At 42.3% G+C, this 18,032-nt stretch overlaps 1 protein-coding gene across 1 annotated transcript in view; it reads left to right on the top strand.

Moving 5' to 3' along the window:
- sNPF-R (short neuropeptide F receptor) overlaps nucleotides 1-18,032 on the top strand; it is a 41,009-nt gene that overhangs the window by 4,556 nt on the left and 18,421 nt on the right. Inside the window, exon 2 of the mRNA XM_018102628.3 lies at nucleotides 10,963-13,157. Coding sequence (XP_017958117.1) covers nucleotides 11,286-13,151 — 1,866 coding nt within the window. The 5' untranslated portion in view covers nucleotides 10,963-11,285 and the 3' untranslated portion in view covers nucleotides 13,152-13,157. The remainder of the gene's footprint in view (nucleotides 1-10,962; nucleotides 13,158-18,032) is intronic.

Genomic DNA, 18,032 nt, shown 5'->3' with positions numbered 1-18,032 from the left:
TTTTGATGCTGCTTTGTTTAATATTTTACGCACTCCCTGGGAATCAAGCAGCCCTGGCCGGAGGGGGCCAGCGTGTGCACCAGAAATTAATTACATTTCAATTTAACGAAAGGTTCACAATGCCCTCCACCGTCACGGCAGATGCTCAGCCAAAATAGATACAGCAACCGAAACGCGAGTTCCTGGGGACGGCGCTCCGATCGAACCGGATATACTCTTCAGTCAATTTGATATATTTTATTATTTATGAGAATAGGAACGATAGGGATGGTAAAAAGCCAAAATATAGAATGTTTTGGCCTCTCATATAAATAAATATGCAAATGGGAACAATCGGAGGGGGAAAAGTTTTGAAAAAGTTGCAAGCTCAAGAAATTTCAGAGTGCTTTGGCTGAGCTGTGTCAGCTATGCTATTTGCAGGGATTCCATGTATATCTCTCTTGTTATAAGTAAAATCATCAATGAATTATATATTTTACATCAGCTGTATATTAAAAATGAACTAGGAGAATAAAGAGAGCCTTATTCAAGATGCTTTTTAGACTCTGAAGCTGTTGCTTGTAATTTCCCATTTAAGGACTTGCCAGTTGATGACTTGTAAAATTCTAGCTTAAAGTTTTCGGTTTGAATAACATCGTCAAAGATTATTATCAAAAACTTTGCTCATTTGAGCGTAGCCAGAATAAAGAGCATTTGCAGTACGGCCTTCAACACTCGAGTTAACATAGATGGATTTTGGTCATGAGCACGGCACCGTCATAATCAACGTGCGCGTTGGCTATGTCGATATCGTTTTTGTCCGCGGTCGCATCGCGGCTCAAATATCATTAAAATGCAAAAATTGATGAGCGCAGCGAGGACAGCATCCAGCTTGCGAGACCTGAGCGAGTGAAGAGAGAAGGGGGAAGGGGGAAGTGGAAAGGGGGAAGAGAGAAGCGAATAGGGAAAGTAAAAGGGGGGCAAGTGTTGCTGAGTGGGTCTGTTTCGTTTGCGGCTGTCGCTATCGAGGCGAAAGCTGTTGGTGCTGGGCGGTGCTGGGTGGTGCTGGGTGGTGCTGGGTGGTTGGTGCTTGAAGTGAGCATTTAATTAATTTTGCTTGTTGGCCTCGTGCACTGATTAAAACGCCATTTACAACATTTTGTCTGCATTAAGTCAGAAAGAAGTAATACGCTCATTAATTTGCATAGTCTAAAACCGGAAGGCAGCTGAGATAAGGTTTACGCTGCATTTATATGCCAGAGTCGAGAGCGTCCATTGAAGCAGTTTGCATTTTGCTTTTGTAATTAGGAACGGGGCCAACCGAGCTCAGAGCGAGTTAGTTTTAATTAAAGCATTTATAATGAGCTCCTGCATGCAGCCGGGCTGGCGGACAGACATGAGAGCCAGGCTTAGCATAAAAAATGAAACCATTTGCATGTTGGCTCTTGGCCAAGCTCACATGATACTTTTGGCCCTATCAAAACAGACTGTTAAATGACCACGCCCCGGAATGTGGCTGATGCTGATGATGCTATTCAACGCTCCAATGCCCAACTATTGCGAATGGCCCCACATTATGTGGGGCTGCCTGGCAACCTTTTGTGGCCACTAAAGACTTGTGCGCAGTGCACTGCCTTCGATAAGGCAGCAACCGCAGTGATAAGCCAAGAGAAAGGTTCAAACGAGTACAACAAACCCTTGCCCAAACATGAGTGTGTGTGTGCGAGTGTGTGTGTGTGTGTAATATTTATGGAAGCCATTGTCGTCTGTTTAGCCACAAAGTAGTTGCAATGGCAACCAGTCGAGCAGTCAGAGAGTCAGCTGGGTAGCTGCAGCAAATGGTCAATTAATAATGGTCACTGCTCCTTGAACCGCACATCTTTGGCCAAAAGTGCAGCGGCAGCCCTGGCAGTGCAGCAGAAACACAACACTTTAAGCCACAAAAGTTGCCAACAATTTGCGCAATCAAATTCATTGATTTTCATTTGCCTGCCTGGCTGGGTGGGTCGGGCTGGGTGGTTCTGCTGTGGAGCAACCTTTAGTTGTATATTAATATTGGTTTTTATTCGTGCCATGTGCCATGTGCCGTGTGCCGTGTGCCGTGTGCCATCTCCCATGTGCTGTAAGCAGGGCAGCAAAAAGGAAAAGCGTGCGACGGCTAAAGGTTGTGCAAACAAATAGCGTCAAAAGACAAGGGAAACTCGCTTCAATGACCATACCAGGCGGGCAGGCAGGCAGTGGGGCAGTGGGGCAGGCAGTTGGGCTGTCGGGCAGGTCCTTTGGCGCTGCTGCTCGTATTGCCAATGCCAGCTGAAAAGGTTAAACGGCCTGGCAAGTGAGCAATATAAACAATGAAAAGGCACAAATCCAAACAGATAAGAGACTTCAGTGGTCGGGTTAAACATTGGAGCTGCCTAGATTAGAAAAACTTGAAGGCTCTTGAACTTCGATGACTTTGTCCACGAATCTTTTAAATAAACAACAAATTTGTATCTTGTCTAGTTTTTGTGGCTTGAGCCGCAAATTCAATATACAAACTTCTCAACTTTGCAGAAAGAGAGAGAGAGAGGGAGAGAGTGGGAGAGAGAGGGGTATTCAATTTGTGCGAAGGTAGTTTTAAATGAATTTTATTTTAGTTGCCACTAGAGAAAAGTTTGGCTCAAATGGAATTTCGTAAGCCTTACGGCTTGTAATATTATAAATTAGCTTGTTAGACTTTGATCCACATTTTTTAGAGTGCGGCCAAATTAGTTATATTTACCGGATGACTACCTTAAGCTGTCTTCAGACAAATGTCCTGGAAACATCCAACATTCAACATTCAACTGGCGTAAAATTCAATTGTTGTTCTTGATGGCTCGGCGGAAAGAAAGGCACAAAGCCAGACTGACAGCGTGACAGACAAACCTATAGACAGATTGATGTAGATAAGTATACGCACGCAGACATGCAGACCTGTCAAGTCCCCTCGTTAGGCAGGCCGCCTGCCATTTGGTAAATTACTCATTTTTATGCACGTTCGCCCCGGAGGCCCAGCCCACTGGCTGCCCACCTCGGGCCCCGCCCCCTGCTTGGCGAATGACACTCAGAGTTCAGCTTTGACATCGTGTCCTTGGCATTTCATTTCAGCCACGGTTATTACTGCCAGCGCCGAGGCCACATCATCAACTCTCGCTCAGTGCATTGCCACATACATATACATATACATATACACATACATACATATTTACACACATATGCGAATATGAATATGTGAATAGTTCTCAATAGTTTTTGGCTTAGTCGTGCGGCGCAACGCAGTGCAACGCATCGCATCGCATCGCTTCGCCTGCAGGAGGCAGGCAGTTGGACAGCTTGACAGTTCGAGTTCGAGGGATGGACGAATGGACGGACGGATGTGTGCAGCTTATGTGGCATGTCATGGCGCATTTAACCCCAGACTAGCATCTGCCAGCTCTGGCAATGCATGCCGACATGTTTTCGGTGCCATTCACAATGGTATTCTAGTCAATTTGAATCATCAGCTTTTTGGATTTAACGAGCGGCACGAAAGCAGCGCTGACTGACTAAAAGATACCATCGAAAAAACATTGAAAACTCCCTGTTAATAATCCAATCTGAGTTTAAAATTATGTTTAATATTATTATTATTATTATTAAATATTATATTATATTAAATACTGTCTAATAATTAAAATGAATATATACATATGCATATCTATATTTAATTTGTTTTATTTTTATTCAATTTTTATATTTTTTACATCAACTTGACTTATTTGATGCCATTTTAGCCACAAGTCGAGCTGCAACCAGTTGAGATTTGTCAAGTATTTTGGCTCATAGACCATGACACCCATACTGAAATCAACTTTACCTAAATTTGGCTATTCAAGGGAATATAAAATGTAATATCTCATGTTTCATGTTGACAACATTAATGCACAATTGTTATTCAAGTTGATTTGTCAGGGCCAAACGTTGTTTACTCGAATTAAGAGCAAATTCTACAAAAATATGTTCGCCCAAATCTCATATAAATTTCTTTGTAACTGCTCTAGGAGAAGCGAAAACACAGCGAATGAAAGTCAACAAAATTTGATGGCTTATAATTGCCTGGCTACTCGCTGAGTGCTGCATCCATCCATCCGTAATTGCTTTCCATATTCAAATTGTATTCGGGAGATTTACGGTTACACGCCCACAGACAGAGCGCAGGGCACGAGGGCAACAAAAGCTTGAAAAGAACAGAGTCCATTGTGGGACAAGTGCTTTGGTCTGAGTGTATTATTTGCGTGGACTTGCTCTTTCAGACTCCTTGGCCAAGCCCTCCTCCCTCCCTTCTGCACCTCTCAGTCAGCGCACGGCTCGTTGAACCTTGTCCAAAAGTGGCCCTGTAATTTGTATAAAATTTGTCTTTGGACCAGAACACTCGCTAGTGCGCCGGTGTTGGCAAACATTTCAATTTTCGAATGGAACTCAGGAACCGAACCACGAACAACGAACGACATAGACCAGTCAGGCCCTAGCACAGCCTTATTTACTTTTGCTCAACTTGTTGTTGTTTTCTGTGTGTGTGTGTGTGTGGGTGTTTTTTTCCGTGTTTGTTTGCCAGAGGCGTGTGGCGAGGGGGATTGGTCTCCATTCGGGTCACTCAATATCATGCTCCGGGCCGTAAATTCATGCAAAAACAATCTTATTAATGGCTATAAGAGCCAGCTACCCCGCATGCCCGCACATCGAATGTGTTAATAATGTTTAACTGCGATTTTTATTTTTATTGTTTTCATTTTGCTGTTGCTGTTGTTTTTCTCTTCGTTTTAGATTTTTTTCTCGTTTTTGTTTTTGTTTTTGTTTTTGTTTTTGTTATCGTTGCCTAGATTTCCTGTTGCTGTCTGCTGTTGTTTGCCAATTTTAGCCATTTAGTTTGATTTCTGCGTTATCTTTATGTGCTATCGCTTATCGTTCGCCCCATACAGCCCGTAATGGGCTTAGCCCAATGGCCCTAGGGCCCAGGAGTGGGCACGACATTTATCGCAAAATGCGTGAGTCCCGGGGCATATTTCACTGTAGACTCCTCCGCCTAGGCAAATCGCAGTTGACACGTGGAATTAGGGCATTTGAATTTGAGCATCTAGTTTGCAACACAGCCAGCTTATGATAGTTGTTGCATTTCTAATGAATACTATAATTTATTTATTTTCTGGCTGACGAACCGGTTGCAGAAGTGCCTCTACTTTGCTGTGCCTTTAAGCATTCATTGAGCTGGTTTTCTCAGAATTTATGGGCTCTTGAAAAGTAATGATAGTTTTAACGAAAGCCAGCTAAGTGCAGCCCAGGTTTAATTAGTTGTCAGCAGTTGCAATACGAGCGCGCACTCTGAGTAATAGATGAATTAATTACATGAAATATGTAACAAGTGGAGCTCTTAACAAAAATAAAAAAAATATAAATATTTTATATGTATTTTATATAGAAATATTTTATAGTTTTTTGTTTGCCTGTATGTTTTATCTAGAATTATTTTTGTATTTATAAATTTCCTTTGAAGACAAATTTGTATCCTAGCTAAGCTAAGCCAAGTTCCATATATTATAAATATATTAAAATAAGATTCCAAAGTTTTAACTATATACTGAACTCGTATTGGTATAATCTAGAATTATAAAAGGTAAAAAAATATCGTTATTATTATGGAAACCCACACAAAATACCAATTCTCAGGCTCTCAGATCGACGCATTCATATATACGGGCAGACAGACGGCGCAAAATCGAAGCCCCTCGTTTTCCGTTACATACATTTCACACAACCAGTATACCCTGATTTCCCACTTTCAATGGGTTCAGGGCATAAAGAGGACAAATATAAATTGTAAATTTCTGTCTATTTGTGAATTTATTGCCGTTTTATTTTCGTTTTGTTGTTGAATGTTTTTTGCAGCCAAAAGTTCAGCTATCGAAAAGTTTTACTTTTTAAATAACCACAAGCAATAATAAAATATAGCACTTTACCCATCTATCAGCTGAATCCACAATCAATCAAACGAACACTCACTCATCAGTTACCCGAACAACTGGGTCACTTAGATAACTCATCTGCCAGGGACAGCGGGACCTCGCTTTGCTTTCCATTTGTTTCGAATACACAATAATTAAACAATAAACTTTGTAGCATATATGTGTACATATTTATATACAACTATATGTACATTATATTTGTATTTATATGCATTTATTTTAGGGTGTTTTCAATATATTCATTTTGATTATTAATTACAATTATTGAGGAATATATATCATAGAAATGAAATGCAAATAATGAGTAACTTGAATGTTTAATGACTTGGCCTCATTGTGAGTGCAAATGAGAGTGTGAGTGTGAGTGCGAGTGTGAGTGTGAGTGCGAGTGCATTGTGCGCTTAAATGGAAATAAATTCTCTAATTAGTTGTTGAGCACATAAATCAGCAAATAAATATTCTCGTCGCAGTTCCCACAATTATATATATGATGGAATCAGTCAGTCTGCCTCTATATGAGTGTGTGTGTGTGTGTTTGTGGATATGAATAGATATTCACAAATGAATAATGTACGAAATTTCAGCAATTTGCAAAGTGCTCTTCGCTGTTGGGTCACTCGAGCGGAATGGGGCAACAATTTTAAGTGGTTGCCGTTGTGAATTTTAATTAAATTTTCGATTTCGATTCGATTTGATGCGAGTCGATGCGAGGCGAGGCGGGACGGGACATTGTGATGCGATGAGAAACGATGCGCCATGCCTTGACACTGACATTAAACACATGTTTACAATTCCGTCACTCGATTGTCCAGCTGTGCGTCTGCCCCTTCATCCATCAAGCGTTCCGTAATTTCTTTGATGCGTGCCAAAACTTTTCAATGCAAAAACACACAGAAGCCAGCCAAAAGTTTCTATCAGAAACTTTGTAATTGATTATCATAAAAATAGCCAAGTTAATTAGAAGAAAATGTTAAAAGGCGTGCACTCCCCTTCATCATCATCAGCAGCAGCAGCAGCAGGAGCAGGAGCAGCCGCAGCAACATCTGCATCAAGAGCCAACTGGGCATAGATCATTCGTAGCAGCAGAAAACTTCGGACTGGGATATTGGGCTGCCACCATCATTAGTGGAATTTATGGCCAAGTTAATGGCATAGTTTACTGTGTGTGAGAAATGGCTTAAAAAGTAGTTAAGGGTCTCTTTGGTCACTGTGGCTGTGGCCAGAATTCTCTTTTTGCTTTAAATACATCCGAGTTGAGGCACTTGAACACGCTATCGTTGCTCTATAACAAACGAAACTTAAGTGGATGGAATATATATGTATATATACAATATATATAAATGGCTGACCATATTCGAATTAACAATCATGTTGAGGGCTTAAGTCAAGTTTAAGCAATCAATTTGAGATTTTAGCTGAATTTTCTTTCTTTGCGTGTTGCTGAATAACTTTGCCTTTATTTATTACATACACTTTGCATGCCATGAAATGAATAGAATGTTTCCTGATTCCTATCAAAAGGAATGCTGGCCAAAATAAATGCGAATTACATTGTGCTATAGATCATGGTAATTTCATTGTTATCGAATAAAATTCATCTTAAGAGTTGGTTTTATCAGGATAACTATAGCAGGATTGATGAGCATTTACTAGAAACCAACCCAATATGAGAGACTTTGCAGTCTATTATTATGGACATAAATCAAACCCCAAAATTAATAGAGAAATAAACTCGCATCACTTACCTCTTCATTGTCAGAAACTTCTTCTGTTGAAGCTTCAATTGTATTATGCAGAAGAAAATAACATTCTTAATCGTATCTAGTAACAGAGGCAAAAACAATAATATCTAAATAATTATGATTCTAATAATATTTAATTTAATTTTAAAAGACTTAAGATGTAAGGAAGAGACGTTGTTTTTTACCCTTAACATTAACTAACTTACAATAAGTAAAGCGTACTACTAATTTAGTTTTAGATGAGCTTGTAATTTGCAGTTTAGCTCGTTTTACTGACTTAAAGATAAAAAACAGTGTTAAAGTAGCTTGAGTTTCATTCAATTTCAATCAGAATAACGTCACGCTGTTAACTTAACAGACCGCATAATCTTCACACTCTAGCCCATGTGCGAGAGTAATTGATAATTAGATTCACTTTTGTATTTACAACGAATGGACAAAAGCAGGCTACAAGACTATATATTTATATGTGTGTGTGTCTCAATGAAGATTTTAAGTTATTTTGATACTCTTAGAGTTATTATGAAAGACTATATAAACAGTCCAAGAGCATCTACGCTATATTTGGCACGATTTATATATTTTAATTTTTATTTCAACTTATTTCGTGTTTTATTTCTCTCATAAAGAGGCAAAATTTTCTCTCACAATTCCTGGGGCCAACAGCATCCAGCTCTGACAAATAAAGCAATAAAACAAAGTGTCCGACAAAGTGTGTAGGGAGAGTGCGGGAAAGTTGAGAAAGTAAAAGTGAAAAGCCAAGTCTCCTTCCCAGGAATTCCTCCTTCCACTCCAAAGGGTCAGCCACGTAGACCAGAGCCGCCTCCTGTCCCTTTGGATAGACCAGGGAGGAAAATCCATAAAAGCTTCACGTACGCCTATAAGTAGGCAATACATGTAGCAACAGCTATAAGTACAAGCAGAAGGGAGCTGCTGTGTGGCAGGCAGCTATACGAAGCTATGCTTCACCTCTACAGAGCACAAAGAAGAGGAAAAACATAAAGTAAATCCCATTAAAGTAAGCGGTTGGCTGTGACACCAATGCCTGGTTTCATTACAGCTGGAAGATAAATCGTTCCTAAAAAAATGGTGACAAATGCATCAAAATTAAAATTACCAAGTGGCGCAGCTTACGCTACCAGCACCGGCTGTCGATTTGTCGGGCAGTCGGACAGTCGGAGGAATCGGCAGGACGACACACTCCAGCTGCTTTGTGCTGCCTTGTTGGTAAAGATAATGTGCGGGATAAGCAAGATGACAACGACAATGATGATGATTATGATGATGATGATGCTGATGATGAGCTGCTGCTGCCTGATAATAATAATGATTTCGATAATGTTTACGGCTTGAGTAGTTACCGCCTTTGTTGTGGGCTACGGTCTACGGTCTACGGTCTGCGTTCTACGGTCTACGGGCTGTGGGCCCGTTAATATAAAATTCTTAACTGCCATTTTTTACGGAATTTCCGGCTGTCGCAGTTCGTTTCGTGCTGCAGCCTATCCTGCGGCCGTCTGTTGCCAACCTGCCCCGGATGCCGGGCCAGCGTCTTAGCACACTTCCGTCTATTAATTTATCAAAGTTATTATATTTTTTTGGCTTTCGCCCGCGGTGCTCAACCATTTTTGACATTCTCTCGCTGTTTTGGGCTTTGATTTGGTAAAAGGTATTTTCTCAATATTGAAAGCAATAAATGGAAAGGCAAATTAAACTGGCTTGTCCTGCCATTAAGAATATTTAGAGAGAGAGAGAAAGGGAGAGAGAGGAGGAGAGAGAGAGGCATTGGATGGCAGACTTAGATTACAGCTGAGTGGGAGAGGAGCTATATCAGTGCGACGTTCGACTTAGAAAGAAAAAGCTTTGACACAGATTTAACATACATATGTAGGGGTTGTTAAATACTGATTTGTATATTTCAAGAGTATGAGTAGCTCAGAGAGCGCCACGCGCTGCACTGTATATAAATCTAAACTTGGATTTCTAATTGAAATTAGGCTCCTTGCCTGCTCTGCATTTAGCAATGGGCTAGGCTCTGCGCTGTGCATTCCTTTCAGGTGCGGCAGGCGTATCAAAGTGCTGTTGGCTGTGCAGGCATCTGGAACTGCGCTTTGAAGAGTTTTCCACTGAAATCGGGCTAACGGCATGCAATTAGCTTCACATCTGCATAGAGCACTCGATCTAATAGCTGCATAGCTGCTCAAATATTCTGACTGACTCCGTCAGTGCACGTAATTAACGTAATTCATCTATTAATTTGTTATCAGTTCAACTTTAATAACAGAAAACAGTAAACTGAACTCTGAAAATTCAACGGATATTACATTCTTTATTTTTTCGAAAAACCAATATAATTTACCATATAAATTAATGTTCTATTAGCTTACTTAAATTATCTCAGTTTCTGCAACTGTATATAGAATTAATTTCTTTTGTTACTCAGATATTAACTCCATTTAAACTTTGTATTTATTATTATTAATTAGCGAATATTTGAGTGCGTTTTTAAGAAGTCAAATATAAATGTTTTTGAGATCTTGTAAGTGCTGGTTTCAACACGTGAATATTATCAAGCTGAATGCAAGCATAAATCAAATAAATCCTTGACTATTTCATGGCTATGTAAGACAAGCAATAAAATCGCATTTACTTTTTAAAAGGATATTCTCACAGTATTAGAGACTCTTTCCAAAAGAAATAAGTTTTTTTCATAAGTCAGTTTTAAATAATGTTTCGCTTTAATCGGAATCCCTTGCGCTATTCCACGTCATTTCGCATTGCATATCAGCTTCAATGAGCTGCCAAGGTGTCAGGGCTGGTGTCTCTCTCTCTCTCTATCGCACTGACTTATCCAACTCGAGTTATATAAACTGCCCTGAGACAATACAAAAGTTGAGCTCTGGTGGCACAGTTTGGTTTCCGCCTTGGCGCATTTTGCTGCAGCCACATTGTCTTTACAGCAGACAGAGAGAGAGGAGAGAGAGAAAGTGTGTGTGCAAGTGAGACAGCAACTGAGGCAGATGGCTGGCAAGGGGATAGCTTAATCCTTCGGGACAACAGCTATAAATGAAAGTGTGCACGGGGAGGGGGTGGGGGAGTGAGCAAGCAGTAAGCAAACTAAGTTTCAAATTCCAACTAAGAAGCAATTCCGGTCGGATGAACTTTTACATTTATACTACAAATCTAATGCTAATGATTTTTCTGAATTTCTTCTATCTTTTTAGCATTGGAGCAATTAGCAATGCGCCAAATATTGAGGCAAACTTTTTGAATACGAGTGACAAGGCATTCAAGATAAAGCTGAAGCTAAGGCTAAAGATAAAGATAAACTTGAAACGTGATCCGGCCCAGACGACGGAAATGGCTGCTTAAGTGGCGTACTTCCGGTAAAACCGGACAGGACTCAACAGCAACAGCAGCAATAACAATAGCAACAACAGCAATCCACTCAGTCGCAGTCACACAGCTACAGCCATTGGCCCCCGCCCTTGAGCAGAGTCTCCAACTGGAAAGCGACTCATTAGGTATCCAAACAAAGTCCTTAAGCATGGCCAATGTAAGCAACGAGACGGTTAACGCTTGGCTGGTCTCAGTCAGCACGCAGCTGCCCCATGTGCTGGGCATGAACTGGAGTGGCAGCAGCACCACCACACTGGCCACGCTGGCGACGCACGGCAGCAGCAGCAGCAGCACCACCACCACCACCATCAGCCCCGCAGCCACCATCAGCTTCCCCAGCAGCACCGCCGCCAGCAGCAGCACCGTCGCCAGCCTGAGTGTGGACGCCGCGGATGGCGATAAATCAGGCATCATTCACAATCAGTTCGTGCAGATCTTCTTCTATGTGCTCTACACCACGGTGTTTGTGCTGGGCGTGTTTGGCAACGTGCTGGTCTGCTACGTGGTGCTGCGGAATCGGGCCATGCAGACGGTCACCAATATATTCATTACCAACCTGGCCCTCTCCGACATTCTGCTCTGCGTGCTGGCCGTGCCCTTTACGCCGCTGTACACGTTCATGGGCCGCTGGGCGTTCGGCCGGACGCTCTGCCATCTGGTCTCGTTTGCCCAGGGCTGCAGCATATACATATCGACGCTGACGCTCACCTCGATTGCCATCGATCGGTACTTCGTGATCATTTACCCGTTCCACCCGCGCATGAAGCTCTCCACGTGCATCGGCATCATTGTCAGCATCTGGGTGATCGCCCTGCTGGCCACGGTGCCCTACGGCATGTACATGAAGATGACCAACGAGGTGATGGACAACGCCACCCAGCTGATCGGCGTGAATGAGACCAGCGGCTGGGGCCGCAGCTACGGCTATCCCGCGCCCGACGCCACCTCGGCTGCCCAGGCCTACATGCAGGTGATCACGGACGGCGTCACCGTCTGCGAGGAGAACTGGCCGTCGGAGCACTACCGCAAGGTGTTCGGAGCCATCACCACGACGCTGCAGTTCGTCCTGCCTTTCTTCATCATATCCATTTGCTACGTCTGGATCTCAGTCAAGCTGAACCAGCGGGCCAGGGCCAAGCCCGGCTCGAAGTCGTCGCGCCGCGAGGAGGCGGACCGCGATCGCAAGAAGCGCACGAATCGCATGCTGATCGCAATGGTGGCCGTGTTTGGACTCAGCTGGCTGCCTATCAACCTGGTGAACATATTCGATGACTTTGACGACAAGTCGAATGAGTGGCGGCTCTACATGCTCTTCTTCTTCGTGGCCCACTCGATCGCCATGAGCTCCACGTGCTACAACCCCTTCCTGTATGCCTGGCTGAACGAGAACTTCCGCAAGGAGTTCAAGCACGTGCTGCCCTGCTTCAATCCCTCCAACAACAACATCATCAACATCACCCGCGGCTACAATCGCAGCGATCGCAACACCTGCGGCCCGCGCCTCCACCACGGCAACGGCGAGGGCGGCCCGGGCGGCAGGCTGGATGCGGACGATCCGGACGACAACGGCATCACCCAGGAGACCTGTCTGCCCAAGGAGAAGCTGCTCATCATTCCGCGCGAGCCCACCTACGGCAACGGCAACGGCGCCGTCTCCCCCATACTCAGTGGACGCGGCATCAACGCTGCCCTGCTCCACGGCTGCCAGTCCCAATTGCAGTCCCAGTCCCAGTCCCAGCAGCAGCAACAGCAGCAGCAGCAGCAGCAGCAGGTGGAGCTCACCCGTCGCATTCGCCGGCGCACAGACGAGGACGGCGACTACATCGACTCCGGTGACGAGCAGACGGTGGAGGTGCGCTTCAGCGAGACGCCCTTCGTCAGCTCCGACAACACGACGGGAATCAGCATGCTGGAGACGAGCGAGTGCCTGTTCCAGAGCGCAGCCGAGCTGCCAGAGCTGGACATCGTCGTGGTTGGCTCTGATGGAGCTGATGCGGGCAGGCGATGTAACTGAGACAGGGTGAGTAGTCCATGTTTCCATATTAATCATAGTGGGCTTCGTTCCTTCTCAATCAAGAGACTGCACAGCTGTCTCTCCCTCCTCCTCTTTAGATACTTTCTGATATATGTTTATTCGATAAGGGCATATTTAATCCATGACAGAATGCAGCTCTCAAGTGATATGCAAAATATTGAAAAGTGTTTCAGCTAATGCACTTCACAGATAAATGTCACTCAAAGTCAATTTATTATTATATTTTATTCGAATTGGCAAAGGCAGCAGCAGTAGGAGTAGCAGGAGCAGGAGCAGGAGCAGGAGGCGCAGCAGTATAAATAGTTTAGTGAGAGAAATGTCGATATTATTTTGCCAACTCATCATTTGACGGCAAACATGAAAATACGAGAGGGAAAAGAGGGAAACCTGCTTACCACAGAAAGCAACAGGATAGAGCGGGAATCGAAAGAAAAATTGAGAGGAAATATTTCGATGATGCAATCTATTTCCTCACAAAGCGCGGCCCACTGAAACTTAGTTCGGAGCCTGCATGACTTTTATGGAATTTGCAGTAGCTCAAAGGCAGAGCTCGTGCAGAATGGCTCTCCGGCTGATGAAGCAGCAGCTGAGCCGGGAAGGAGACAGCAGAGCAGAGCAGAGACTGCATTTGGCATGAGTTTCATATGCTTTTTGTGCTGGCAAATTTCATTTGTTGCGCTGCGAGGCAGAATCAACGTTGGCATACTTTCGCAGAGGCGCTCAGGTGGTAAGTCAACAGTGAGTGAAAAAGTAATTTCCACTGCTGGAATAAATCGTGTGCAGCAATGCGACAGCCATGCCAATAAAAGCAAACAACATAGCCTGGGCTAAGCACCAGAGGGCATGCCCCAATTAAATTAAATTTAACTAAACCGAAAGTCAGCAAGAAAATCAAATATCAATTGAAGAATATTTAAGGCAGCTCCCCAAAAGTAAATATGCTCTTGTCTTTCTGAATTTCAGAGAATCGCTTTAACATAAATATTGCAGACTGTATATATGTATGTATGCATATATATATTATTTTCATGCCCTGAACCTATTGAAAATGGGAACAAGAACAATTTGTTTTTGCTTTAATAAACACATGAATGTGATCAATCTAAAAACACTTTTCTGGTTCCCGGCTTTCCACCGGGATGCTGCCCACGATGCTATTTGCATTCCTGCGTTCCGCCTGATAAAGTTAAGTTAAGTTTCGACCCCGATTTTTTTAAGGAGTCAACTATAAACGCTTCTTTTGAAAATGTATCAAATGTATTTTATTAAGTTGTCATTCTCGAAGATATATTAGTCATTCGATTAAATTTGTCGGAGAAACTGACTCGTAATACTTAGATCTGTATGGTTAGCAGTAAATAACAATTTTTAATGTTTTGTTGCTCCTGCCGTTTCATATATGTCTGTGTTGATAATTCAATTTATGCATTTTAGCTACATAACTGTTTTATTATATAATGACGAACTTTGGTATTTAGAAAGTAAAGGAGCGAATTAATTACCGAACGATAATCCAAGGCGACAATTTTCCACGAGTATTAGTTGAATTAAGCAGATTCTAATTAGATATGCTCGATTCACTTGGCTATATAAAGTGAGTCAGCACAAGGGCCAACAAACCAGTTACTCGAAGATTACAACGTGATGAAGTGGATTCTACTGCTCACATTTTTGATGGCAATTGCTGGGGCGGTCAGTGAGGTTGTAGGTGTACCACCGAATTGCTGTCCACGGAAGTATCCGATCAGTTCATATCCCCCAATGGATGGCTTTCCACCGAAGTGCTGCCCAAAGTGCGATCTTCCAAATTGTGCTTAAAAGATTGTAATTTTTTGTAAGGAGTCACATATAAATGTTGCTTGCAGCGATCATGTAAAACTGTATCAACTAGTTTCATTACGTGTGGATAGTATGAAAACAAGTTTGAAAGAAGCTCCGTGCAATATCTACCCAAATAGCTCTATACACTTATAATGGTTTTGTGAAAGTGTATGTAACATTCAGTTATGTAACATTATAGATATATGTATATTCTCAATCAGGGCAACGAACTAAGTATAGTCATGTCGTGATATAGCCATATCCATATTAAATTACCGACAAAAATCAATTTAAGTTTGTTCTTTAAGCATGGCGGTATGCGGTACGCCCTAGACATTCTTAATTTACTATGGAGGTCGGTGAACTAAGTACTAGAAACTACGACTATGACAGCGTACTATATGTAATTAGAGAGCCCAAAACTTAAGCCCAAGAGCAGTCGCTACACAAACTGCGTGCGTTGTTTGTTGTTTATTTCGTGATCCTAAAGGAAGAGCAGGGCTCGTGGTAGCTCCTCATGGAGCAGATTTGACTAGAGATACTTTTTTTTTATTGCTGATACATACATATATATAAAAATTATATTATACCATAATAAAAAATCTACTTAAATGAACTATTTAAGTTTTTTTTTTTTTTTTTTGTGTATCAAAAGTCTACATGTAAGTTAAAAGTCACCTGTCAAAAATTTTGCCATAGTAAAATAAAGTATACGATACGTGGCAAGCTCTTGGACCAGGTGGTATACGCAAGGGGTAGCTCGTTCTAAAAGAGAAATCGATCATAATATATGCACACAAATAGCCAATTGCAATAGTCGGATAAATGGCTTGGTAAATGGTGAACAGCCGTTGCCTATGATAAGGCCCACTCTCTCATAAATATGAAGCCTTGACACTGAATAATTTCCATTGGCCTTATTTATTTATAATTTTTATGGGCAGCACATTATGGGCTAACTGTCTGTGTCTGGGACTCTGAACTGAAATGGCCAATCATAAAATGTATAAATAACGCTGGCATTGAAATTCTATTTGACTAAAAGATTCTTTATGGCATTAGCAGAACGGCAGCAGCAACAACAGCAGAAGCAGCAGTAATAACAGAAGTAGCAACAATAACAGCAGTAACAATAGTAGCAGTAATAGCAGTAGAACGTGGGAGCAGCAGTAATTCCCGAAGTACCAGCAATAACAGCAGTGCAGCAGTAGCAACAGCAACAGAAGCCGCAGCAGAAGCAGTAGCAGAAAAGTCAATAGCAGCAGTAGCAGTAGCAGAAGGAGTGGCGGAAACAGCAATAGCAGCAGCAACAGTAGCAGTAACAGACAATGTTAGTGTATAAATTCTATTAAGTCTATAACTAATGCCAATGGATATTGTTTTGTTAGACAGTATTGGATTAAAAAAAAAAAAAAAACATAATAATAATAAAACATTACTCTTGGCTGACATTAAATACCCTATCTACGCTGTGTTGGCTGCATTGGATGTTTGACCTGTCGCCTTGGAGCTGCCTAGCTAGACATCTGTAGGACTTGTTATTAAATTATATTCTTTGGCATATCGATTAAGTACATAATTGGGTTTCTAAAGACCTCAGACTTGCTGACAGAATTGAAATGTTTTCACACAAAGAAATTCGGCAACTGTTTTCTGCCGTGCTTAGCAAATCAAGCAGAGTTTAGCCTGGGTCCTTGCCTATGCAAACATGTTCCCTCAAATCTCTCTTTTATCTGACTTGCTCACACTTGAAATCTAAATGCATACATACTTATATACAAATGAAAAGGTCTTCTTGTTGCTGTTGCTGCTGTGTTGTTGTTGTTGTTTACATTTTGGCCATGTTTGCGGTTGGCTTTGAAGCCAGACAGACAGACAGACAGACAGACATGAATAAACTAAGCATATGAACGCAATTTCAGAGCTGTTGTCCGAGAGGCCTTTAATTTATGAATTATTCAGTCGGGTCGCATTTAGTAGTGGCACACACTACTATCATACCCAGATTCTAATTACCCGTTGGCAACATGATGTGTGTCGGTGTGTGGGTGTGAGTGTGTGAGTAAATAAGCTGAAAGCACGGCTTGGCATAAAATAAAGCACATAAAATGAATGTTTTGAATACTTGTATTCAAATGCACACACACACACACACACACACTCATTCACGGTGCTCACTAAAAACAGTGAAATCACGGCGTGCTGGTGACTGAACGGTAAGTGATATAGTTGATGGTCCCGTCTCGGGCGCCAGCAGCACATTTGATGCATTATGCATGAGAACTGCAACTACTGCAGCTGGAATTGTGCACGGCAATTGTCGGACCCGGACTGGCAGCAGACGAAGTCGGAAAAAGTTTCAGCTCGTTGTGGGAGTTCTTGAAGCAGCTGGCAGGGGCTTACCAAGCAGATTCCATCCCCCCTCTCCCTCCCCACCTCCAGCAGTTCGCTGTCTCTGTAAACAACTTTGCCAGAGCGAGTTAGTGCTAAACTTTTTTACAACTAAATTGTATTTTGTTGTTTGCTGTCTGGTTGCTGTGAATGGCAAATGCCACCGAACTCGCCCAGTTGGAGGGGACCCGAGCAAGTTGACTCTTTAGAATGCCAACTTTACAATTGTGATCATATTTCTACTTTTTTTTTTTTTCAAAAAAATACATTTTTCCTGACGTTTGTTTGAGTCTCGGCATGCCATCAGTTATGCGCCTCCCAATGCGATGGCTCCTGCTGTTGCTGTTGCTGTTGCTGTTACTGCTGCTGTTGCTGTAACTGTTGTTGTTACTGCTGCTGTTACTGTTGCTGATAAGCCGAAGTCCAGCATTTACTGTTGCATTCAACAATAATTCACATTATGTATAGCACTCCGAAATGGCCAATTGGCATTTTGAATTCAGTTTGGTTTTTCGCATAATGAATTCCGATATTTATTTAAATTATACAAGATAACCATGCAAAAGCAATCTGAATTTGGCTGCTGTTGCTGTGGAGCTTTAATGTTGCCTAACAGCGAAACGTTTTGCCCATGTCAATCAATCACAC

Source organism: Drosophila navojoa, chromosome 4 (assembly GCF_054131105.1).
Source record: "Drosophila navojoa isolate 15081-1374.11 chromosome 4, UAZ_NAV_1.0, whole genome shotgun sequence".
In the NCBI taxonomy this organism is placed as follows: Eukaryota; Metazoa; Arthropoda; class Insecta; order Diptera; family Drosophilidae; genus Drosophila; species Drosophila navojoa.
The sequence above is the reverse complement of the archived record's forward strand: the minus strand, read 5'-3'. Positions and strand labels throughout refer to the sequence as shown.